At 37.8% G+C, this 25,362-nt stretch overlaps 1 protein-coding gene across 1 annotated transcript in view; it reads right to left on the reverse strand.

Moving 5' to 3' along the window:
- The window catches only part of LOC113232082 (PH and SEC7 domain-containing protein 1), a 26,531-nt gene extending 5,184 nt beyond the window's left edge, over window positions 1–21,347 (reverse strand). Inside the window, exons 1-12 of the mRNA XM_026466710.1 lie at window positions 21,268–21,347; window positions 16,880–17,125; window positions 15,498–15,614; window positions 13,655–13,760; window positions 13,120–13,253; window positions 11,567–11,683; window positions 10,241–10,365; window positions 8,614–8,966; window positions 5,686–5,861; window positions 4,799–4,992; window positions 1,571–1,769; window positions 96–256 (exon numbers count right to left, since the gene is read on the reverse strand). Of these exons, the coding sequence (XP_026322495.1) occupies window positions 96–256; window positions 1,571–1,769; window positions 4,799–4,992; window positions 5,686–5,861; window positions 8,614–8,966; window positions 10,241–10,365; window positions 11,567–11,683; window positions 13,120–13,253; window positions 13,655–13,760; window positions 15,498–15,614; window positions 16,880–16,965 (1,768 nt within the window). The 5' untranslated portion in view covers window positions 16,966–17,125; window positions 21,268–21,347. The remainder of the gene's footprint in view (window positions 1–95; window positions 257–1,570; window positions 1,770–4,798; window positions 4,993–5,685; window positions 5,862–8,613; window positions 8,967–10,240; window positions 10,366–11,566; window positions 11,684–13,119; window positions 13,254–13,654; window positions 13,761–15,497; window positions 15,615–16,879; window positions 17,126–21,267) is intronic.
- Between the last annotated feature and the right edge of the window lie 4,015 nt (window positions 21,348–25,362).

Raw genomic sequence — 25,362 nt, forward strand, 5'->3', positions numbered from 1 at the left:
CGACCGACACATGCAGTACAATGGACCATTTAATGAAAATATTTCATTTGTCAGAGGTAAAGTAAACAATAATAATAATGTAGCCGGATACTCACTCTTCTTGCCGTTGGGGTCGACGCAGCACTTGCGCATGACGTAGCCCTTCTTGTACTCGATGGCTCGCGACTGGTCGGGCACGTCGAGGAAGGGGTTGGCGCCCACCCCGCGCCCCAGCCCGCCGCCGCTGTCGCCCTGCGCCGGCGCCGCCTCCGTGTCGCTGCGACCAAACGATCGTTACTGTTCAGCCCGGGACGTTGCTATTGACGTTTCACTTCTTGCTCAAAGAGGACTCGAATGTCACGCAATAGAGAATCATTTTAACTAGAATGGAGAGCTTTAAATAACTATTTAGAACGTAATAGTGGTAACTATTTAGATAAGCGTTTCAATTTCAATTCCAATATTCCACTCGTTAGTAATTACTAATATTCGAATGAAAAAATGATCATTCGTTACTAATCAATACATTACATAGAGCACAGCTATACTCGTGGTCACCTAGCCCTCTCTGACATGTGGTACATACCGGAAATGTGACTGGGACAGGGATATTTTTGATATGGAATTTTAATGGTGAATGATCTGGTGGAGTTCCGATATAATAATCATTCGCCCCTGCACCTGACCGAATGGTAGGGGCATTCGGTATCGGTCATCGTTTGACTCGAGTTAAATGTTTGTGCTTGGATTCAAGTTAGGCGAATATTTTGCCCATTCGAATGATTAGTATTAATAATAATAATCTTTATCTCTCTTTACAAGTTATTTTATAAATAAGTAATTAATATTATGGACTTATCATTAATACATCTTTGTAAGAGACGGAGTCTATACTAGGATTTGACCTGTGTTATGGATCTCCAGACACTCACCAACCTTATACATAATATGAAACCGTTACCATGTTCTGAATTACAGAGAGCGGGTTTTATACAAGATTATTATAATAGTATAAAAGAAAAGAAAGTAATGGAATCATTGACTTACAATTATATGGACGTCGGGTCCGCGCTAAAAAGTGTCCGAACTTATAGGGCGTTAAAATCGTATACAGAGCGTCATTCACGCTTTAGTCTTCGTTTGCTCGACTGACAGCGAAGCAAGCAAAATTAGACAGTACTGCGATGACATTACAATTTAAATTCAACGTTTTAGCTTTTTCATATTCCTTTACATGTCACTACGTTTAAATAGGCTGACTTGGGACATTTTTTTCGTGGTTTTTGTATTAGAGCCGTCGTCCATTTATTTGTAAGTCAATGAATGGAATAAAACAAAAGTAACAAAACAAAGGGTGTGTGTGTGCGTGCGAGCGTGCGTGCGTGTGTGGGTGAGTGCGCGCGTTTGTGTGTGTGGTGCGTCTGTTTTTTGTGTTGGTGCTACATGTTGGGTGAAGCAACATAGGTATAGGGGTTATTGAGTTTGAATAGCTAGGAGATCGTCAGTGGACTGCTAATCAAGACTGAGTAACCACTCTAGTATTAGTAACATTCAAAGTCGCATCGCTATGGAGACATGTTAGGTAACTCACAGAGCCCACTCGAGTGGCTGCATGCGAATGGCGTGGTAGAGTTGCTTGAGCGTGTCCTTGGGGAAGTTCTCCCCGTCGTTGAGGTCGGTGAGGTTGTCCACGAACTCTGCGCACGTCATGCGTCGGAAGGCGGCGGCGCCGGCGCCGTGCAGGTCGGTGTTCAGCAGCATTATGGCGCACGTCAGCGTGTGTACAGCGTCTGCGATTCGTAACATTCATGTTGTAACCAAAAGGAACTATCGTTGAAGGAAAAGTTAAAGGAAAATTGAAGTTAAAGATGTCTAGGAAAAACTTTGGTGAGCAATCATCGATGTCTTCTGGATTATGATATTTTGAAATCTAGACACATTTTACAATTAATATTATTATTATATTTCTGTACATATTTATTACACGCAAAATAGGCGACTTGACGTCGGGTTGCGGATACCAGCCCGTTACACCCAGTACCAAGTGCCAAATTTCTGTATTAATAATTATAACAAGTAATTTCACAAAGAATAATTGAATATCTGGTGGTGAAACACGACATTCAATAAAAATATTTAATATTATTATTATTGACCCAAATCACTATCAACACTTTTAAGTTATTGACTAATTTATTAAATCAATGTATATGCATGTTTATGAGATATTTATAATACAGTAATCATCGTGAACGTATTATAGAACGTGTTATAGTTAACTGCCTCTGGCCGCACGGTTGCCAGAGGTCCAAGGTTCGATTCCCGGGCCGGGAAAAATATTTCTATGGCCTACGTTTATTTCTCTCGTGAGTTGGGTGTAATTTGAGGTTGATTATGTGTGTGTCAATGGCACCCGTGACACAGGCTTTTTCCTAGTGCGGCGCTATGTTGAGTGTGTGCGTTATTATTATTATAGATCACGCTACTAGACACAGGTCTTCTCCAAGGTGACGGTTTAAGCTGTAGTGCTCCACATTAGCCCAATGAGGATTGGGGGTTGGAGATTTTACATGCTCCGAAGGGTTGTAACTTTCTTCAACATGGAAAGTTTCATTATGATGTTTGTCTTCACCGTTAATGACAGGTATTGCCACAAATTACTTAATTATACGCCGTTACTACGTACTCTCACACAAAAACGAAAATACCTGCGCTGTAATTGCCTACTAAATCTCATTAATGACACCAAGCGCTCACTACGAGGAAAAAGGAACCTAAGTACACGGTCGGAGAGGCGACATTTACGTTGCCCGCCGTGTGCAGTCGTGCAGAGGCGAATGCTCATAAATTAAACTTGTATGAGCGCTTGTCCCGACGTCGGTACAGTCAGTGGTAGGCATTTATCGCGTAACCTTGAGCGAGTGACTGAGCCCTTGTATTGCTAATAAAAATATTCACAATAAATATGATCAGACCCGTCAACCTCTTAATAGAAGCAAGGATTTTCTCGCTGGGCCATAACATAATATGCCGAGTTTTGTCTGCTGATTATTATTATTCCGTCTGTTTAAGGGAAAACCACGTAAGTGACATTTTAAACAAAAAGTCTTTAATTTATATACTTATGGTAAGAAAATCACACATCATCTTTCTGCACGTGAAACTCAATAACAAAAAAGCTATAAACTCAATAAGAAATCTGGAGAAAGATGGTTATTTTCTTACAATAGGTACATAATTTGGAGATTTGTTATGGAAAATGTCACTTATGATGATACTGCTCTGCTTTTTTCTGCTAACTCTGATAAGGAAGTCTATGAGTATGCTCAGCGAGGATTCAATGTCGTAAATAACTGGCTCCAGCACCATTCGTTAACACTAAACACGGATAAAATTAGTTTCATGCAGTTCTATATGAAGTCTGTTATAACTAACACACAACTTTATGCTCACCATTGTAAGCAGACGACTAACAAACTTGTGCAAGTGTCCAGACATTGCTATTACTAACAAGGTAAAGTATTTAGGTGTTATAATAGATGATAACTTCTCTTTTAAGCACCATATCGAAGCACTAAGCGGTCGAGTCCGTAAGCTAATGTATGTGTTTAAAAACCTACCCGCTTTTGCTGATTTTAAAATAATCAGGCAAGTTTATTATGCCATATGTCAATCAATTGTTACATATTCGATTACATATTGGGGTGGTATTATTACATATTGGGGTGGTATTGCTAAAACTTCATTACTAACCATTGAGAGAGCCCAGCTCTACCTTCCGCCCTTTCCTTTACCCCACTAACCTTCTGTATAAGTCGTGTAAGGTACTAACTGTATGACAATTATTTATTAAGTCCACAGTTCTCAAACAGCACATTGCACTCCCATATATTACTGAAAACACTAATAAAAGACGGAAAGATATTGTCTGCCCCAAAATTGTATCATCAAAACATGTGTTTATTTCCACATTTTTTGTGTTTCTTGGTCCAATTTTGTACAATAAATTAAACGCCAAACTGGCCCTATATAATTTTTGTTACATGAAGGTTAAGAAAATTCTCCATGAATTCCTTCAAAATATGTCCTACGATGTTGCAGCCAATTTATTAATTATCCCAAAATAGATGTTGTCTAATTTAAGCATATAGGTATATGATTTGCATTTCATTGTTTAATTATTATTATTATTTTGTTCATATTTCAATAATTTTTTTGTTTACAATTTAATCATCTTATATTCACCTGTATAATTAGTATTTTTTACCTGAAATACAGGATTCTCCTAGTTCAGGTATATGTGTTATATTTTACATTTATTCGCATAATTAGTCTTTACTTATTCATTTGTACAATACTTAATTTTACAATTATTCAATAAACAATTTTATTATTTTATTATTATTATTATTACTTATGTGGTTTTACCTTTAAGCAGACGATTTATCGTTAGTAAATAGACAACTTGCCCAAAGTTTTGGCCGGGCAATGAATTTTCTACTGTCAATTGTCGGTCTATACAACATGTACGAGCAGTACATTAGGTATGTCATCATTTAACCCAAATATGTTGCCGATCGCGCGCATTGTCGCGCTTACAATTATGCGTATTTTTAGTACAATATAGACCTTCGGAGAGTGCGGTGCCTTACATATTTTACATCAACCTACCTCAACCCAAAAATGTACCCTGGGAAAAACACAAATACCACCAAACATGGCACATTGGGTACGAGGCTGAACAAAACATTTTTTTTACAAAATAAATAAGTTATCATGGTGAGGAATAATGAAAGATGAAACCTGATGAGTTCCTTACCCTGAGAGTTAAAAGCGCCAGGGTTGCACTCCAAGAAGCGCCGACTGAAGTGGACCAACACCCTCTCCCGCTCTTGCGTTTCTCCGCTAAGCGCGAATCGGCCTAGGAACGTCCGCAACGCCGCGTCCAAGGTCGCGCCGGTAAAGTCAAAGTGTTTCACGTATTCCTCGGCCACCGCGCGGGAAAATTCGTTGCTGGAAATCATTGCAGCCATTTTAAATACCAAGAAGAATAGGTTGGTGTTGATGGGTAATCTTGCGATCTATGAAGGCTCATCGCTCACTTAGGAAAGATAACAAATTTCAATGCTCACTACCAGAAAAAAGAATTTATATTAACTAAACACCAAAATCACAAGGAAAGAAAAAATATTTGTAGTGTAGTTTGAAAATTATCTCGTTTGAGGTAATTGTTGTAATTGTATGGTACAATATTATTATTTTTCCGTCGTTGATTACGTATGTGAAACCCTTTAACAAAAACCTACCGTAAAAATAGTACATACATTATGTATTAAGGGCGGTTCCCGTAGGTACCGCCCGTGAAACATCAATGTTTTTCATTACACTTGCACGTAAATAGTATGGTTGCAAGCAGATTAACTTGACTATAATGCCCCAAATAAAACCTTCGGGCCTTTTTTCTTCTCATTACAGCTATGGTCGTGTAATGAGAAGAAAAAAGACTCGAGGTTTTATTTGGGGCTTTAAAGTCAAGTTAGCCTGCATGTACAGTGTTACATTTCGAAGAAATAACACAGCAAACTGCTGTGTTTCTTTTGCAGGTCTCCACACTCAATAAAAAAATATTTATATAAAGAAACCCATCCAGTTAACATTTGTCTTTGGTTTGGTCATTGATTTACTGAAGGACTTTTGATATCATACTTTTTACTAAGATGCCTGGAGACATCAGACTTCTTGAATCCGTCGAGATGATAAAGCCGCTTGGCGAGCCGCTCAGCCGACGGGATGTCCACAGCCTTAGGGCTGTAGTGGAATGAGTGTAGTGAGTCACCATCAGAACCCTCGTCCGACCCTGCGTCTGAGTTGTTTCCTAGTTCCTGCATGCAAACATTTAACATATACATTCTCCGTATTGTTACTTAATATTTACATACCTAATTTACTTTGGCGTTGAAATGGCCAACGCCTCGAACGCCATGTACTTCAAGTACATAATTATTTTATAATTACAAAAAATACAAATACAAAACAAAAACATTTATTTAACTGTTCAAAATGTAATATTGTGATACATAGACTAAGTGTGGTCTAGGCCTGTATCGTAGTTATCAGTACAGAATGTTTTTACATAAGGAGTAGGTCAATGACATCAGGCATTGACCTTGTCAATGACATAAAGGATTATTTTATTATATTAAACGTGCGAAACCAGAACACAGTAATGCTCACATTACTGCTTGGCGGCCCTGCTAAGTCCACACTATGGCCATATTCATTATTTTAATTCCTTAAGAGGGAGCATGCCAAAAAATGCGACAGGAGATGTTGAATTTTGCGCATTAAAAGTACCAAATTCGTTTTAGCGGAATAACTCTAAAACTAAAGGGATTAAAAAAAATCCGTAGTGACAGTTGTCGATCATGCATAAATATAATTAATTATCTAATTTTTGTCCTAATAACCTGTAGCATTTCGAGGATAAATCGAAAAAATGTGAAAATTAGAGGTCATTTCGTGATTTTTATCTATCGAGGAAACTTTATTGTTTTACGTTTCTGATTAATGTCTATGCTTGAATAAATCGCGTAGTTACTCATACAATATTTTATGTTTAACTTTAAAGTGGATATACCCCTCTAAAATCAAATCGAAGATTAGAAATTTTTCCTCTGCTCCCTCTTAAATGCTCCGTGTATAGAAGGTCATATTTGTCAGTGTCTGCAAGTTTGTTTGTATGTCAAATATTTTTCCAAGTACATCGAACACCCGATAACAAATATAAGTAGCCATGTGATGTGCCGTCATTAAATATAGAGTTGGAAAGCCAAGAAATATGTAGACTGACTACATCACCAGCCAAAGATTGACATGATAATCAAGGTTTCACTACAAATATCACAAAGTTGCGAATTGAATAATTATAGGAAAATACAAATTATGTTTCTAATGTAAATTAGTGTTTTTTTGTCCACCCGTAAGCAACAACATCTGGGAGTTTCGAGCACAGCGATAGTTTGTGTTTAGCACGAACTACTTACCATGGTGCCGATAAAAAAAAATGTATTGCAAATAAAGAGACATGACATCTGGTGTTAAGAGCAGATAGATAAAACTCATTCGTTATCAGTTTATCACATAAAATAACATTACATATACAAACTTTATATTTATGCCTATATGGTTACATAATGCTTACCTTTTTGTTAGAACATATTCTATGGCAAACATGACGCAAAGGGCCCATTGTGTGCTTCTTTTTTTACATGTTTTACACGACTGAATGTTTGATTTCAATTGCCAAAACAGGTTGTTGCCCCGATTATCCGATATCTCTAAGATATATACAGATATTTCTAATATATAGACATATCTAAGATATAGTATGATAAAGTCATGTGCAAGCATTCCAAAATGATTAAGTGTGAAAATGAGATCCGCTTTTTTGTATTTAGGTTGTTATGAATGGAGCACACAAAGTTATTTTTAAAATACTAACAACCTATCAGGACCGTATATTTTGCAAAGTAGTGTATATTTATCTTTTTTCTTTCTTTGTTTAGTTTTTAAGTATTATTTTGTATCTTGTATGTTATATTTTAAGTACTTAGTTAAGGCAATCAAAAGATCACCAAAAGAAGTGGTCAAAAGATGCAACACATTGGTATCCAAGAGATGGAAAGAATTATAGAGGAAGGCCAACAAGAAGGTGGTAAGACGATCTGCCCCGAGAATGGCGCCGGTCGGCGTAGGACCGTTGCTTATGGAGAAATATGGAGGAGGGCTATGTCAGAGGACAACCTGATTAGAACCAGAACCGACGCTGACGTTAGAATGAAGAATTATTACTGTTAGAAGTAAGCATTAGGTTAAACTTAGAATTGATTAAGTAGTAATCAGCTAATAAAGGCTATTTTTATTTTTTTATATTATATTTAAATTTTAAGTCTTGTTGGAAGCTTCGATTTAAGCTGTAAGTCCATAAAATGTGTTCTTTATAAATAAATAAAAAATATTGACTTCATAAACAACATCTTTTGTTCCTTGACTTGTAATAATTCTTCCCATTTTACTTTTTTTTTGTACGTAAAGTAGGAAGCAAACCACTTCATGGAAGGTGGTCAACGTCGCCCATGGACATCTACAATGTCAGATAGCTGACTTTTTGAAGAACCCCGTAAATAGTGCAAAGGAGAATAAAGACCATTCCATATTGCATGTTCGAGGAAAGTACAAACGTGATGACGGCGTGGTCTCAATGCCAGGGATCAATGATGTGGGTACCGAATATATAAACAGATCGCTCTAAACGGTGATAACTCTGTGCAGTAACAAAAGGAAGTGCGATGCAAAACACAGGAATGTTGTTGGTGGTCGTTGTCAGGACGCTTGCACGTTTGAACTTACTTTCTTACTACCACATACAGATCTAAAAAGCGTCAGATGTCAGTTTGTTTTTGGTAAATTTATTAAAAAGTCATGGAACAAAAGTTGTTGTTTATGTTGCTATTTAGTAATTATAATACTGCGAGGTTGTTAGTAATTTACAAATAGTACTGGATGAACAAACTTATGAAACACAAACTGTGTAAAACTGGAAGAATTTATTGTAACTAAACAAATAAGACTCACCTGGTACCCTTGATTCTCGGGCGAATTATGTCCATTCTCCTTTCCATTAGGTAAATTATTGTTAACACTTTCACTGTTCGCGTTTTTCTCGGGTCCTTTCACTTGTATCACTATCCTATAATCGTTATTATGGTCCCCGTTCAACGTCACATCACTACCGTGTTCGTTGGAGTACGAGCTGTTGGACTTCGCCCGCTTGTGGCAAGGCTCCGAGACGAGGATCGTCGAGTCGGAGTCCGACGGGTCCGAGAGCTCCATCCTCGGACATTCTCGGCCAGTCTCGAACATGTCGTCTTGATCTTGATAATCGGGACTCGAAATGTTGGACACTGCTTCGGATAGGCTCATATCTCCTGGAAATTAATAGCAGAGTTTAGATTTTTAACTGTTTTTCACAAGGGAGCATGTAACCATTCTGAAATATCGGGTGAAAATTAAATGAATCAACAAACCAGCATTTAAATTTTTTTACAGGTCCCATGGTCACGATTGACAGCAGAAAAAATAGTTCAACCTAAGAACTTGATAAAATAATAAAAGGTCATAAGAAACCTGTAATTAGAGACGTCAATAGCGGAGTTGAACTAGTTTCGACGTAGTGTATAATGTAGTTGGTTGTTATTTTGCTTCTTTTATTTGGTTTTGTTGATAACTTAAGGAGTTCAAGGTTATTTAGATAAAGAATGTGTATGATAGCTCTTTTTATGTCAAATGGATATAACCCCGCATGCCTTTCTGTCCCACTTACGACTCGACCGCTTCAAAGGCTTCAATAAATATTTCGTCTGTTCGTCAAATTATACATATTAGCAATGTTTTTTTTGTTTAGCGCTTCACATATTGAACTATAAGCTCATGATACAATTCGTTATATTATTAAGTTATGTTCACTTACCGTAGACGTCAACTAGTAGTGGCAAAAGTATGTATAGTGCCCTTCAAATTGCAAACACCCTTACAGGCTCTGTACTCTCGGCAAATGAGTAATTTAAACTAAATTAAATGACACACGATATGAATGAAGCTTCATACTTGATTAGACCCCCAGTGTAACACGACTGGTACAGTCGGTGCCCTCACTTAGGTGTCCACTATTTATATATCACTTAGTACAAATAGTGAATACCTAAATGAGGGCACTGACCATACTATGATTTTGAAAAATATTGTCAATACCTTGCTATCATGTGACTATGCAATAAACTATTATGAACTTGCACCGCTCATGGAAGAATGGCACAAGTGGAGTTACGTCAAAAATGTTTATTGCTACATTAGATACACAAAAATACAAAAGGTTATGTTTGTCTCTATCTAATGGAGCAACGGCACCAATGATGGGTGCGAATTATGAATGTATGATTTCGAAAGGCGAGTACGACCGTACATCGCGTGAGGGGGAGTTGAACAGTTCGTGACTAAGGATCGTATTCCAGAATTCTACTCAATGCTCAAGTCAGGACTTGAGTATAATTTCGAGTGCTTTAAACCATACTCAAGTCCTGACTTGAGCATTGAGTAGAGTTCTAGAATACGACCATTAAGACTATCTTACATAGATACATATGTCATAGATACATGTGTGATATGAAATGTGAGTGAGAGTGATAGGTGACGGGGGAGTTACCGTTGAGCGTGCGGAGAGGCGGGGGGTGGTGCGGAGGCGGCCGGTGCGGTGGCGTGGCGCGCGACGACATCACCGACGACGACACCGACGTCGGCGACGCGGGAGACGACGACCTGCGCACCATACTACATTCGAATTCGAAACATCTTTATTTCATAAGCAAATTGCAATTCATATCGTCAAATTGTATAAACAATTCTACTAGCTATCACAGGTAGAAAAATCAGCTGTACCAGTATGGAAAATAAAACATTTATAAAATATGTCGGGTCGACAGTTCGATTGGCGTCCTTAAAGTTGTTATCATTATAATACAGGGATTTGTCCTGTTTGATTAATCTTCATACCAATGTAAATTGAAAGTTCGATATTAACATTTCAAAACGGGAACAAACGCGATTTTTTGTGAAATAACTAAACACAGAACAATTTCGTCGACCCGGTGGCACTTGAACCCACGTCCATGCTGCACCGTAGCATTGCTCTAACTACCTGAGCCTCGGGTCCAGTTACCGAGTCGTCGAAATTCTCCTATCTGTTTTTTGTAATAGATCTTTTGTACTAACTTTCGGCATTCGTCGCTGCTGATGACATCTAGTGAGAGATTTTTTATTAACATAATAGAGATAATTTTATAATAAATGATGTCAAGTGACGGAACGCACTAGTCGTGCGCCTGGCCAGTCCATAACGGTTGCAGTGCTCGGAGCTTTCAATCGTAAAGACCTCACAAAATTTCACTATTACACTAACTCTTCAAAATCGTAACACAATAATGGATACATTACTGATTGGTGGCAGAAAAAATATAGGTAAGGTGGTAGTACTTTCCCGGAAGCTCTTTTGTTACTAAATACATACAATATAACACATGTACATATTATTTGTGGTTATTTGGGTATTCCCTCTTGAAATGTTAGTATAATGCAACGCGAAATTTTAACTGTACTTTTGAATTTATCAATTTATAATATTTTTCCTCTTTTTCTACCTTGCATGCTGTTTTGCCCGCTTATTACTTTTGCTTTCACTGCCTTGGGTTCTCTTCCAACTTTGAACAACTTTCATTGAATTAATATTTATTTTGTTGTCGTTTGGTGCAATAAATAAGAGAGAAGCAACCTTTCTCCCACTGGGCCACTGCAATAAACGTTAGTGAAAGTAATTATCTTATGTAAAAAACCTTTAAAAACTTACGACTTGGCGATAAAAAAATAATGTTCTATGTTGTGACGCAAATAATTCGTCTCATGATGTTTGTAAATACATGTAGCGTGGCCGTCGAAGGGCGAATAATTGTCTTTTTTTTGTTTTAAAATTAATTACCGTTGTGATATGCCGTCCGATATAGAGGTGGAGTTGGAGGTGTGTCCAGATCCGTTGTACTGCGTGCGTTCGCTGGCCGACGCGCAGGACACCGGCGCGTTGTAAGTCCACACGATTCTACAAGGATATCATACAAAGTGTAAATGCAAACACGTCGAAAAAGTTTCTAAAAACAGGCGATGTCAAAACATGGAAAAAGATATACGTATATTAAAACTGCGTATTTGTCACCTTAATAACAATAACATATTTTACAACACACCTTTGTTTATTTGGCATAATAAGACTCAACATTTGTGGTTATTTGCCATAATAACAGTCAAAATTTATGGTTCTTTGGAATAACAAAAACTCGACCTTAGGCATAATGAAACACAAACATAATCCTTGCGCAATTATGAAATAATTTAGTTATTTGATTAAAATAAACGCTCAATTTTTGAAGTAATTTGGCAATTTTTAGACTCGAATGAGACTATTATATTCTGAGACACACAGCGTGGATAACAACCATGATAATAATATTATTCCCACGTCTGATAAGAACTGACAAATTTGTTTCCAGAGTATACCTGCTGATTTGAAAAGACAAAGAATTGTCTTCAGAACCCTTAAACAAGGGAAGATCAATGTTAGGCGATGACAAACTAATTTTAATTAAATAGGTTCGCCCATTAGTATTTACAAATAAACAATATGTGTACAAAATGATGGATGAACCCAGAAGGTGGACAGCAGCGTCTACAAAATCTAAATTCCTAGAGACACTCATACCCAACAATGGATTATAATATGTTAAACACAATGGTGGTACATTAACATTTGGCCATAGTTGTACAAACTGTCACTTGTTTCTTTTAAACGCTGCGCTATGTAAATCACCTTAATAAAATGCAATTTATTCTTTATGTATTTTTTTTACCGAGTGACGGGACTAACCAGTCGTGCGCCTGGTAGTAATCCACACGCCTGTCCATAACAGTTGCAGTGTTACTCAGAGCTTTAAACTGCTTGGCGGTAGAAATAGGTAAGGTGGCAGTACTTCCCTGGACGTGCCCTTTCACAAGTAGCTCTACTGACCAAATGTAACGTAATAAGTAATGTTAAATTGATTAATGGGTGTATACATTGACTTACAAATGAATGGACGACGGGTCTAATACAAAAACCACGAAAAAAATGTCCCAAGTCAACCTATTTAAACGTAGTGACATGTAAAGGAATATGAAAAGGCTAAAACGTTGAATTTAAATTGTAATGTCATCGCAGTACTATCTAATTTTGCTTGCTTCGCTGTCAGTCGAACAAACGAAGACTAAAGCGTGAATGACGCTCTATATACGATTTTAACGCCCTATAAGTAAGGACACTTTTTAGCGCGGACCCGACGTCCATATAATTGTAAGTCAATGGGTGCATACCTAATTTTATTTAAAAGAGCTTTATTTTGCCTAACTACGATGACAACTGTATCTAAATTTATTTTTATAGGTTCCAGTTTTGTAATATAAATAATTGAATGTTTTTATAACTTAACGGGTAGCTGAATGTACCTGTCTTTTTCCGAGCGGGAATTGGATCGCGTCCTGGGGGTGGCGGAGTCAGGTCTCGCATCTAGTAACGTGTTGAGTGACGACGTCACATCTTCCTCCATGTCCACCGCCACCGCGCTTAACGACGACTCCTTCTGAAACTTGCATATGCTAAGTTAAATCACTGCATTTTGTTACAGTGTATTATTTATAGTGATGCAACCGCACCTGTGCCGGTTTGTTTACACAGGTGAGAACGGTGAGTAACACAGAAACATATAACATGTGTGTAACAACATGGTAGCGATGTTGACTGTTGAAGTAAACAAAAAAGAAAGCATACAGTGTGACGATTTATTTCCATTTGCGAAAGACAAAGAGTGAAAAGGTGTAGCCAGTGCTGGAGTCAGGGCAGTCCGCAATTTCTTGTACTCTTAGAAGTAGAATTAAGCAAGTGCAGCGAGATCCGAAAGAACTTTGTGTGTTTTGCAGACGAAAAGAGCCAATCAATATGGGAGACATCGTTGCCATCACATGTCCAATAGCAGTAGTATACCTGCAAATGGTCTTCCGACCTCGACGTCCGTACCGTGTGTGCAGTCCGCGAGGTGAGCTCGTGCTGCGGGCCTGTCGTCCCGCCGGCCGGTGACGCCGGTTGGGAGCTGAAACTAAGAACATTATCATTCGCGCCACCAGATTACAAATACCAAGGATGTTTTAGAGATATAAAATATACAAACGTTTTTTTTATAATACCAAGTAGAGGGACGAACAAGTCGTATCTGGTGGTAAGCGACACGCCTATTCATTGCAGTGCCACTCAGAAGAGCTTTAAATCGCAAAGATCTGAGAGCCACTGCCACTACGCCCGTCACCATGTGCCAGTAATTTCACCAGCACCCTTACCGTTCCAAACCGGAACACAGTAATGCTCACATTACTGCTTGGCGGTAGAATTAGGTAAGGTGGCAGTACTTCCCTGGATGAAATCTTTCACAAGGAGCTCTACTGTATAAAATTACACTCTTAATTTCCAACGTTTTATAATGGCAGTATACGACCGCTTTTCGATGCGTTTTATGCAATTAATAACTTCAGGAATGATCGTGTCTTGCTCGCATTTTGTACAGATAAATGTAGTGGCTGTGGTAGGTGATAAAATTTATCTCGTTTTCTATATTGATAATAGTGTTGCGAACGCATAAGAACGATTTATAATTTCAACTTCTGCCTTAAACACAACAAGCAGCCGAACGCTAGTCAAAATGCACAGAAAGTATGATTTTGATTTGTAACAATTAATTAACAGACTTATAAAAAGGTGGAGGTTCTCAATTTGAGCGTATTTTTGTTTGTGTGTACGTTAAGCAATTACTCCGGTGTTTGTGAACCGATTTTGAGGATTCTTTTTTTGTTGGAAAGAGGTTACCTCAGTACTTTTCCCATTTAAATTTGAAGAAAATATTCCAAGGGTGGTGGGTGGAATGGTTAACAAATCGAATCGGCCGACAACTGAGTTATCGTAAGGTTCTGAATCGACCCTCAGGGGGCCTGCCATAACCTTTCCAAAAACAATCTTATTTCAATGTAAGATTGAAGTAAGCTTATTATAATATTACTCATATTCGTACCATGACAAACCTGTCAACCAACAAATGTATTATTGCTAAAGTGATTGAAAGAACGAAAGATTTTCCAATATTGTCTATTCCTTACCAAAAACAGGAAATAGATAACGCTATGTGAACTATATAATGCCTTCTCTTCTTTTTTTGATAGTCCGAATCGTCTTATCGTAGTATAATGTTTAAGTACTTAATGTTATTTACATTCAGAGTATTTTGATTGTTAAAAAAAAGAAAAGTATGTAATAATAAAATCTATTAAAATTAAGTTGTCTCAATAATTATTCCGCGTTTTCATTAAGAAAAATATATAAAACAAGCTGACTCTTGATAGTCACGCTGTGAATCCGGAATTATAGTCTAGTGTGAACTGTTAGTTTCGCCAAGGAGCATATAGATGGCGCCGTCATAACTTTACGAAATAAACATCGCGTATTTTTATTCAACGAGAAATTATTTCCTATGTGAATAAACAAGATATTGAAAAGATATGTGTAAATAAATAAGTTCAACTTAACTTTTAATCATTACAAATCAATATTAAGACAATAAAACTGAAATTAATATTGTTTCCATTGCGTCCGTGTAACTATTTTAAGGCTGCTAAATTTGACATAATATAAGCAATAGTCGCGTCATCGTACGACCTGAGTGAATGAATAGTCACAAAGCTGCCAATAAAACATCATAGCTTTAACATTACAGTAAGCTTACTTTAAGCGCGTTATGGTACGAAAAAGTCAACGTAAAGTTAATGTAAAAGAATGCACTAACAGTTTGTTATTGGAGTCTCCAACGAGCCCGGTGTCTGGTGAGGAATTGTGCCGCTGCGCCAGTTCTACCTTTCCATAAAGGCGGTTCTCGATTGGCGAAGCCGGCGTAGAGTTGTATCTGGGAAATGGAAAATTTCTTAGAGTCAAGGAAATAATTTACATTGACATAATCGCTCCTTATTTTTCTTCTGCATTTGCAATTCGGTTACTTTCAAAAAATATTTAAAAAAATATCAATTATGCTGATTTTGCTTAAGTGCGTTGCCATTACATTGTAACGTTTTATTTATCGTTGGACGACTGTCGCGTTTAGCCTGTTCCCACATCACTATCTGTCCTGTCGTGACTGTGTCGTGGACGTTCATTTTATCGTTGAAAGACTGTCGTGTCTAGCTCCCACTAGATCGTGACGACAATTTATCGTTGCACGTGCAGATAACGATAAATAAAACGTGACAATACATAGTAGCTGCGATTATCTGTCGTCACATTTTTATCGTGACGTTTTATTTACCATCGGGCGACTGTCGTTTCAGCTCTTCCCAGTTCAGTTTCGACAGTCTGTCGTCGTAAACGTCAAAAAAGTCGTGAATGACAGTCAATCGTGTTGTACTTATATGTGAACAACTTCATTTAAATATACAAAACACGATACTTTAAACTGCATGACTATCTGTCGTCACGACATAATGTTCCCATTGTGTCGTGACGATAGATAGTGCCCTAACTACAAAATTGAAACTAAATAAGATAAAAAAAATCGATTAGAGGAGGTTGTAGACCTCGTTTCGCCGAGCCCAGATATGTGCCACGCAGATATCCCGGGTTCGATTCCCGGGCCAGGCTTTTATATGGCTTACATTTATTTCTCTCGTGAGTTTAGGTGTGGTTTGTCTATGTGTCTGTCCATGGCACCCGTGACACACGGTTTACCTAGCGCGGGGTTATGAGTATGTGCGTTATTATTATTATTACATGTCGATTACGTTAATTATGACAAGGAGGTATAGTTGTCTACAGACTAGATGTGATATTCAATTGTTTATATACGTTGGTTGTCTATCGTATCTTGAGTCTGCAAGGTACGGAGCGAGGAGCCTCCCAATTGGAAATACGAAATTCAGCAAATTGGCGATTCCTTGATGGCATGGTGCCAAAATAAGAAAATTTTAAGGTCTTTTTAAGAGTCTATGCAACCTCAAATGGCTTTGGTTGATTTCGCAAAACAGTGAGTGTTGAATCAACTCACTTTGAAAAATATATATAATAAAACTGAGGATTTACTCTGATTACTACACGGTGTGAAAACATTATTTCTAAAAATTTTGCGACGAGCTGAGGTAGTATCGATTCTTAAACGATCTTCGAAACTTCACGCCTTACCTATGATATAAAGGTGGATGAGGCGGTGCGTGGTTTATAGTATGTTCTACCCGCGACAGGTTCAGCATTAAGTCCCCAGTCATCATGTAGGTCTCAAACTTGGGTTGCGACACCCGCCGCACACCGCCCCCGCCACCCGCGCCCAGTAGGGCCTCGCAGCTTTCCCCCGAGTTCACGCCAGAGCCGTTCGATGAGGAATTGCTCGAGGATGAACTGGTGGAGTTCGAATTAGATGACAGTGAGTTTCTGAAAAAAAAAAACGTTTAAAGTTAAGATTAATCTGATATAAATTCTTCGGTGTTTACCAAAATTAAAGAAGTGTACCTGAGCCTACACAATAGACTCGAATTGCGATATTTTTTTCTTGAATGCAGGATGAGTTGTTTTATTATAATTAAATAGAAGAATGTACAGACGACAGCGCATCAATTAGCACTAGAGCCCTTTGTGAAAGAGTTCGTCCAGGGAAGTACTGCCACCTATCTATTTCTGCCGCCAAGCAGTAATGCTCACATTACTGCGTTCCGGTTTTGAAGGGTAAGGACGCCGGTGAAGTTAGTCTCGAGGTGACAGGCGCAGTGGTAGTGCCCCTCAGATCTTTGCGATTTGAAGCTCTGAGTGGCACTGCAACAGTTATGGACAAGCATGTAACTAACCACCAGTCACACGACTACGGTCCCGACAGTTGATATTTGTATAAAAAAGCCACATATTGACGGATCTTCGAACAAAACTGTATAACTTGTTGTGCTGCTGACTGTACATCCTACTGAAGTAACCTGATGAGGTTAGAAATATGAAAACCAGCATACAGACCATAACCTATTAAGTTGCACGTCATTCTTGAATTTCAGAATTTGAAACAGAATTTCAAAATATACAAGATTCTTTTAACAATGAAAATCAGACCGACTTTGAAATTAAAAGGTTAGGCCCCTGGTGTTTTTCCGCAGGTAAACATTATTACATATCGAAAAGGGTGGCACCCCCGCCCGTGCTGCGGGTTATCACGGCGGAAATCAACTGTCGTAGGGGGCGGTCTCCTGTTCTATTCCGGTAGGGCTAACTTTGTTAAAAGGAAGTGAGTGAGGTGTATTGCGTGTGAATCGAACATGGCGGCGGCAATGGTGAGTATGAATGAATCACGTATTCAAAGTGCAGTAATAATAGCAATCGTAGAGCATTTATATGCCTGAAAGTAATTTTTTAGTTGTTCAGATTAAAGTTATTTGTTTAGCATAAGATTAGAGTGTAAAGAAGAAATCCGTAATATTAACCTTAGAATTTTCTAACCCTAAACGTAAACGATTCTTTTACGAGGAACTGTATACTTTTTAACCGAATAAAAAAAATTAGGTCCTCAATTCGACTGCAGTTTTTTTGTGTGTATGTTACACGTATTTGTAAACCGATTTTGATGACTTTTTTGTTGGAAAGAACCTCGGTACTTATTGGTCCAGTATTTACATTTGAAGAAAATATTCCATCCCTAAGGATGGCAAACTAGGGGATAAAATCCGGTTTCGCGCGTTGTAACCACCTCCGTGGTCGAACGGTTACCATGCCGGTCTGCCACGCAGAGGCCCCAGGTTCGATTCCCGGGCTGGGAGAAATATTTGTATGGTCTACATTTATTTCTCTCGTGAGTTTGGGTGTAATTTGTGGTTGTCTATGTGTGTGTCCATGTAACCGATTTCAATAAAACTTGGCAAATAGATGTAATTCCACGAACTTTGAGGCCTTTCTTTTTTTCATAAAAAAATTATAATTATTACAATAAGTTTCCGGAGCATAATTTATGAAGACAATCATTTCTTAAGTTCGAATATTTTACCGGATTCGATTCATGGAAGGACCTATTTGGGTAATAAACTTTGTTTCATAATATCAAGTGACGAGACGAACGAGTCGTGCATCTGATGGTAAGCTATGTGTAGTCTATAACAGTTCTGCCCTGTCTATAACAGTTGCAGAGCCGCTCAGAGGTTACCGCCAGCCGCACGACTTTGTTTTGCAGCCAAAGCAATGTTTATAAATAATAAAATTAAAAGCAGCGCGAATGTAGTAAAAACGACTTGGAATATTATAAACAGCGAAACTGGAAGGATCAAACCTCGTAACTTAGATTTTCAACTAAGATTTAATGACAAAATTGTAAACACAGACGCAGAAGTTGCTAAAATATTTGAAAACTTTTTTACTGACATTCCAAAATTGACTACTAAGTCGTTAAATTCATCTCCCACCGCCGCTGAATCCTTACTAAAAGAAAATAATGCAGTTAGTGTCACTAATTTAAGGTTCCGTCATGTATTGCCAAAAGACATTGTTAAAGCCTTTAAGTCTATAAACATAAATAATACTGCTGATCTTGATGGTCTTTCAGTCAAAGTAATTAGTTCTATAGTTGATTGTATTGCGCCTTACTTAGCCTGTGTCTTTAATAAAAGTGTTGATGATGGTGTCTTTCCTGACCTCATGAAGCAAAGTAAAGTTATTCCACTTTTCAAATCTGGTAGTATTTCAGACCCCACCAATTTCAGACCTATATCAATACTACCAACTCTCAGTAAAATTTTGAAAAAATTATTCTAAATCAGATGTGTGCACATTTTTATAGTAATAACTTAATGTCTCCTAAACAATTTGGTTTCACTCGGAGTCGCTCTACAACCGATGCTGGTGTTGAGTTAATGAAACATATATTTGACGCATGGGAAGACGCACATGCACATGCTATTGGTGTATACAGTGACCTTTCCAAGGCTTTTAATTGAGTGCACCATGATACATTGGTCAGGAAATTTCACCATTATGGTGTGACGGGACGTAACCTCGACCTTCTTAAATCGTATTTGCGTGGTACGGTACAGAGGGTCGACGTTAACGGTACGAGATCATCAGGGTCTGCAGGCATGGGTGTCCCTCAAGGTTCAATTCTAGGCCCATTTTTATTTTTAGTTTATATTAATGACTTCCCTAGCCTCATGGAGGGTATAAAACACGAGATAGTATTGTTTGCTGATGATACTTCCTTATTATGTAAAGTTAAAAGGTACCAAAATTCCTACGACGATGTGAACAATGCTATATCTAAAAGTAGTTGATTGGTTTGCTGTTAATAACCTACTCCTTAATGAGAAAAAAACAAATTGTGTGAAATTTACATTACCCAATGTTAGAGAGACGGTTACAAACATTGTAGTTAGAAACGAAAAATTGAATCTTGTGAATATAGTTGTATCTCTAGGTATAACGTTAGATGTTAAATTGCAATAGGGTCCCCATATAAGTAAGTTATCAAAATGGCTCGGTGCTGCAGTGTACGCGATTAAAAAAATACGGAAACTTTCAGACGTTGAAACCGCTAGATTGGTTTACTTCAGCTACTTTCACAGTCTAATGACATACGGCATTTTGCTTTGGGGTAATGCCGCTGGTATCAATAGAATCTTTGTCTTCCAGAAACGTGCGGTTAGGGCAATTTACAATCTGGGCCCCAGAGTATCTTTGAGCGATAAGTTTAAGGAAATTAACATTCTTACACTAGCCTCACAGTATATTTATGAAAATGTAATTTAAGTTAAGAGAAATAGTAATTTCTTTATGGAAAATAGTGACAGACATAACATTAATACGAGGAATAAAAATAAACTAGCTGTTCTTGATAGTCGTCTTCACAAAGTCAAAAAATCATTTAAGGGGCAATGTACTATAACAAGATTCCGATTGATATACAAAATTTGCCTTTCACGAGGTTTAAAACTATAGTCAAACAAAAACTTTATTCTAAAGGTTATTATACAACTTCTGCGTACTTGGATGACAAAAATCGGTGGTAGTAACCCGTTTAGCTCATGGAGGTAGTCTCGATCTCTAATGTTTCAAATAAAAAACAAATATATATTGTAAATGTTGAATGTGTAAAAATGTTATTAAGAGCAACCCCTAGAGTTTCTTGCTCATTCTTCTCAGGGGAATCTGCCTTAGGAATGAGCGGTAGAGTTTAACCAATGTGACGATTTCAAGTGTAATAATGCTTACCTATGAAATAAAGATTATTTTGAATGTTGACTTGTTCGCCTCGTCCCTTTGTAATCATAAAAAAAGTAACAAGCTCTTTTGACGTATGGCTTTCTTATACCAACGGTACGAATAACTTTTGTTGTCGTAACAACTTTTTTCAAAATAACAAGTTGCTAAATTAGCAATTAGATAATAATAATATTCAGCATTAATAAATACGGTACAAAGTTTGTAAAATCTGTGCTTACACTGGTGGGAAGTGTAGCTATGGACTTGGTATAAAAATGAGTGACTGGCAAAGGTGGCTGCACACTTGATGTTAGTAGACAAATAAGTGAGGAGTAAAGGTGGTGGTTACTCACTTGTCGTGGTTAGTTCGGGCTGTGTTAGTCCGCCGCTCGGCCGCGGCGGAGAGGTAACGCCGCACACTTGCCTTTACTTGCGGGTCTGAAATGGCCACGGCAGTTATTAATTAGTGGACAGTTAAGGTCAAGTCACATTGAAAGAGCAGAGGCGCGCAGCGGCTAGGCTATACCACGGTACCTTTTTGGAGTAGTCGCTTCAAGTCTCGCGCGGCCTCGCGGCTGCTCGCCGTGACACACTATACATTCTATCACTTTAAATCAATTTGAACTTTTTCCTTCAGAAGATAAAATTCATAATGCTGTAATATGATGCACCAAAAATGACCCTTAGTCGATACAGATGGGGAAGACATCGCAAGATCATTCACTAAAAAGGTTCGTAAATAATATCGATGTTATATGGTCATACTCATTAATAAAATGATGAAATTAGTTATTACGTGCCACCATATCGCACTGATATTACAATAGTGTTGTAACTCGAAATATGTGATATTCAATATTATACTATTGGTGAACGTAATATTTCAATATCTACAAGTCAATACAACAGTCCTTTGAATATTATGAAAAACAATTAAAATATTCTTAACTTAAAAGAAGACAAACTCCTTGTGAGCTAGTTCTGGATAAAACAATCCTTACTCAAAAATATGAAATTAATTTTTCCCTTTCATTTTTACACATATTTGGCAAGTAGGAAATTGTTTAGATGTATGTAATAAACTTTATGCTATGCATAAATTAAAATAACACGGAAAGTTAGTAATTCGTTATACATTGACTCTGAAAAAAATTGACTTTTTGAGTTAATACACTATTCTATTACCAATGCGATATATATATGGATTTGGCTGGTGACAAAATCAGACACATAAAAAAGACATACTGGTTTTCTTCTTGTCGCATACACTATATTATACTGTCCCCGAACTTAACCACGCCGACCACTTCACTACGTAGTAGCCGCCATTAAATCTTCAAGAGTGCAGGGGTCCAAGTCTGCTAATTTTTGAAACCAGTGGTCATTGTAATACTATTCATTCCTCTGAGATTATATTGCCATAATAGTAATATTTGTTATTCGACTAAATTGAAAGACGCGTGATACGAATGAAGCTTCGTACTTGACATTGTCTTTTAATTAGGTATTACTTATTTAACAATAATTGTTTAAGACCGACGTCGGACAGAGAACGAGAGTAAATTTGAAGAAAATAATCTCAGTACAGAGTACTAAAAAAATCGACCTCAAAAGTACGTGGAATTACATCTATCTGCCAAGTTTTATGGAAATCGGTTACCGGAAAGTGCAAACCTGGATTCATCCCCCAGTTCGCCACTATACAGGACTTGACAAAGGAGATAAAAATTGGTTCTCACTACTCAAAGTATATTGAGAGAGAAAAACGCCTTGAATTGGAGAATAGCAAAATCAACCATTAAAATAATTGCTCCTTATAATAAAATTTAGGCGCTATTTATAAAAATGAATCTTCATGCGTGAACAGCCACCCTTGGAGATGGATAATTTTCTTCAGAATTAAATGGGACTACTATGGAGGTACCCTCTTTCCAACAAAAACGAATCATATAATCGGTTCACAAATACCGGAGTTATCGCGTAACATACAAAAAAAAAACAGTCCAATTGAGAACCTCCTCCTTTTTTTGAAGTCGGTTAAAAATATTCCACCTCTAAGGGTGACACGCTAGGGGATGAATCCGGTTTCGCGCACTTTCCGGTGATCGATTTCAATAAAAACTCAGCAAATATATGTAATTCTACTAACTATAATTGACGTCGGTGATGCAAGATCATTAAGCAAAAAGTAACCTTTTTTTTAACTTCCTTTGCGGCCAAACGGTTATCATTACGGCTGGTCTACCACGCAGAGGTCTCGGGTTCGATTGTGTGTTTAGGTGTAATTTGTGGTTGTCTATGTGTGTGTCCATGGCACCCGCGACACCGAGTTTCCCTAGTACTGAGTGTGTGCTTTAAAAAAAGTGACCATTGGAAACTAGAGATGGAACCTTACAAGATACGAGTTACCCTTGGACTTGTTATCGCATAATAAAGATCGCAAAGCGAGAAAGATTACAATGCTATTTGAATTGAAATAATATGAAGTCAACTAAAACCAAGGACGAGTGATCTGATAACAGAATAAATACCGTCTATTTAAGTACCGTATAAGGTTCTCTATATAGAATAATCGGACAATTGGTATTATTTTGGTGAAACTCATTCTTTGTAGTCGAGCGGTTTACGAATTCGCCTTTTTTTACTGCACTTGCTAACATACATCGACCTCAGACATGTTTCGATCAAATCTTTTAAAACCAAGTAGCAGAGATCTTAAAAGGCAGATTATATTCGCAGAGATGATAATACCTCCCTATGAAATTCCGCAATTATTTGTATTATGTTATTATTATTTTTTTATAATATCATATTACGGGACGAAGAAGTCGTGCGTCCGGCATTATTAATACAAAGACCGAATAAATACAAAGAAAGAATAATTCAATATTCACTTTAAAATTCCAGGCTTTATTTAAAAAAATGGAAACAAAACAACTTAACATTTACTACGTAACGGATTTCAGAGAGAGATATCCACTCTATGTGCACTCTATGAGCTTTAAATCGCAAAGATCTGAGGGTCAGTGCCACTGCGCCCGTCACCCTGACCCTGAGACATAAGTTGACAAGTCCCATGTGCTTGTAATTACACCAGCACCCTTAACCTTCAAAACTGGAACGCAGTAATGCTGACATTACTGCTTGGCGGCAGAAATAGGTAAGGTGGCAGTACTTCCCTGGGTGAACTCTTTCACAAGGAGCTTTACTGCCTCTAAAACTGAACAGCGCAATACAATAAAATAGTTGTTTATTCTAAGAAGAACGTAAAAGAACAAAAGCGATTGAAAGGGCTATAAATTTAAAAAAAAAGGCAGAGTTCTTGTTATATTAGCCATATATAATTAGACCTATCGCAACGAAACGCCAAGCTGTGAAATTGTAGCGTGTTTGCAGACACTAAAATGCTTTTAGTAGATTTCTCGCAAGTGTAACAGTGTATATCCGACGTAAATCAATTGATATTACTATTTTGTTAAATTATGTTAGTAGCCAAGCGATTGTCGGAGACATTTTTAACACTACAATAACAACTTAATAATGTTCAGCTCTCAGGTTTTCCCAAAGGGACTTACATTGATCAGATCAGTGATGTCCTCAAAAGGGCTGGGATCCGAAGTGACAATAATAAAACAAGTTGTATGAAAAGCGTAGTTGATGTATGTGAGGCTCGAGAGTTGTGTCAGGGTAAAGAGGCGTTCCGTGGTCTCTGCCTACCTCTCCTATGGGACTAGGGCGTGAGCTTATGTATCTTAGGGTTTGGTGATACGAAACTATTTTTCCGGATTCAAATCACGTATATTCATTTCAAACCAAACCAAAGTTTCGAGGCCTTTACAGACCCCATGGCCGACAATCGTGGATCATCGACAATACGAATAGTCCTACGTTGGACGGAGTCAAGTGGGTCAAGCTGGTATTTCGGAGCTCCTGCCCAGAGATACGAGCAATACACCATATGGGATATTTATGAAAGCGGTGATACAAATTATCAACAATGATGAAGCGAAAGATGTGTATCATGATCGCAGCAAGAGGAAGGCTCTGGTATCTGCCTACCCTCATGGGACAAGGGCGTGAAGTGTACGTATGTGTACACATAACTATCCAGAAAACGTGAAACCGAGCAGCTAAATTGACACAGAGTGCGAGGCTACATTATTAAGCAGCAAAGCTGCGTCCAATAGCACCTTCCGAGGCAGTTGTGAAATAACTTTCTTCATAGGGTGGCCACGCTCTAATTTACTTAACAATGAAACGCTTGAATATTAACGCCGAGAGCAAGGGTAAGTGTTTAACAGATTAAGGCGAATCTAGGCCTTTATTGTCTGGCGCTAAGTGCTACAGCCTAAGTAAATTGAAGTTTTTGGGGCGAAATTCCATTTATTAATGTATTTCGAATCAACGAGGTACAGTGTTAATAGATGACTTAGTAAGTCGTATTACTA

Source organism: Hyposmocoma kahamanoa, unplaced genomic scaffold (assembly GCF_003589595.1).
Source record: "Hyposmocoma kahamanoa isolate Upper Pololo Valley unplaced genomic scaffold, ASM358959v1 66, whole genome shotgun sequence".
NCBI lineage: Eukaryota > Metazoa > Arthropoda > Insecta > Lepidoptera > Cosmopterigidae > Hyposmocoma > Hyposmocoma kahamanoa.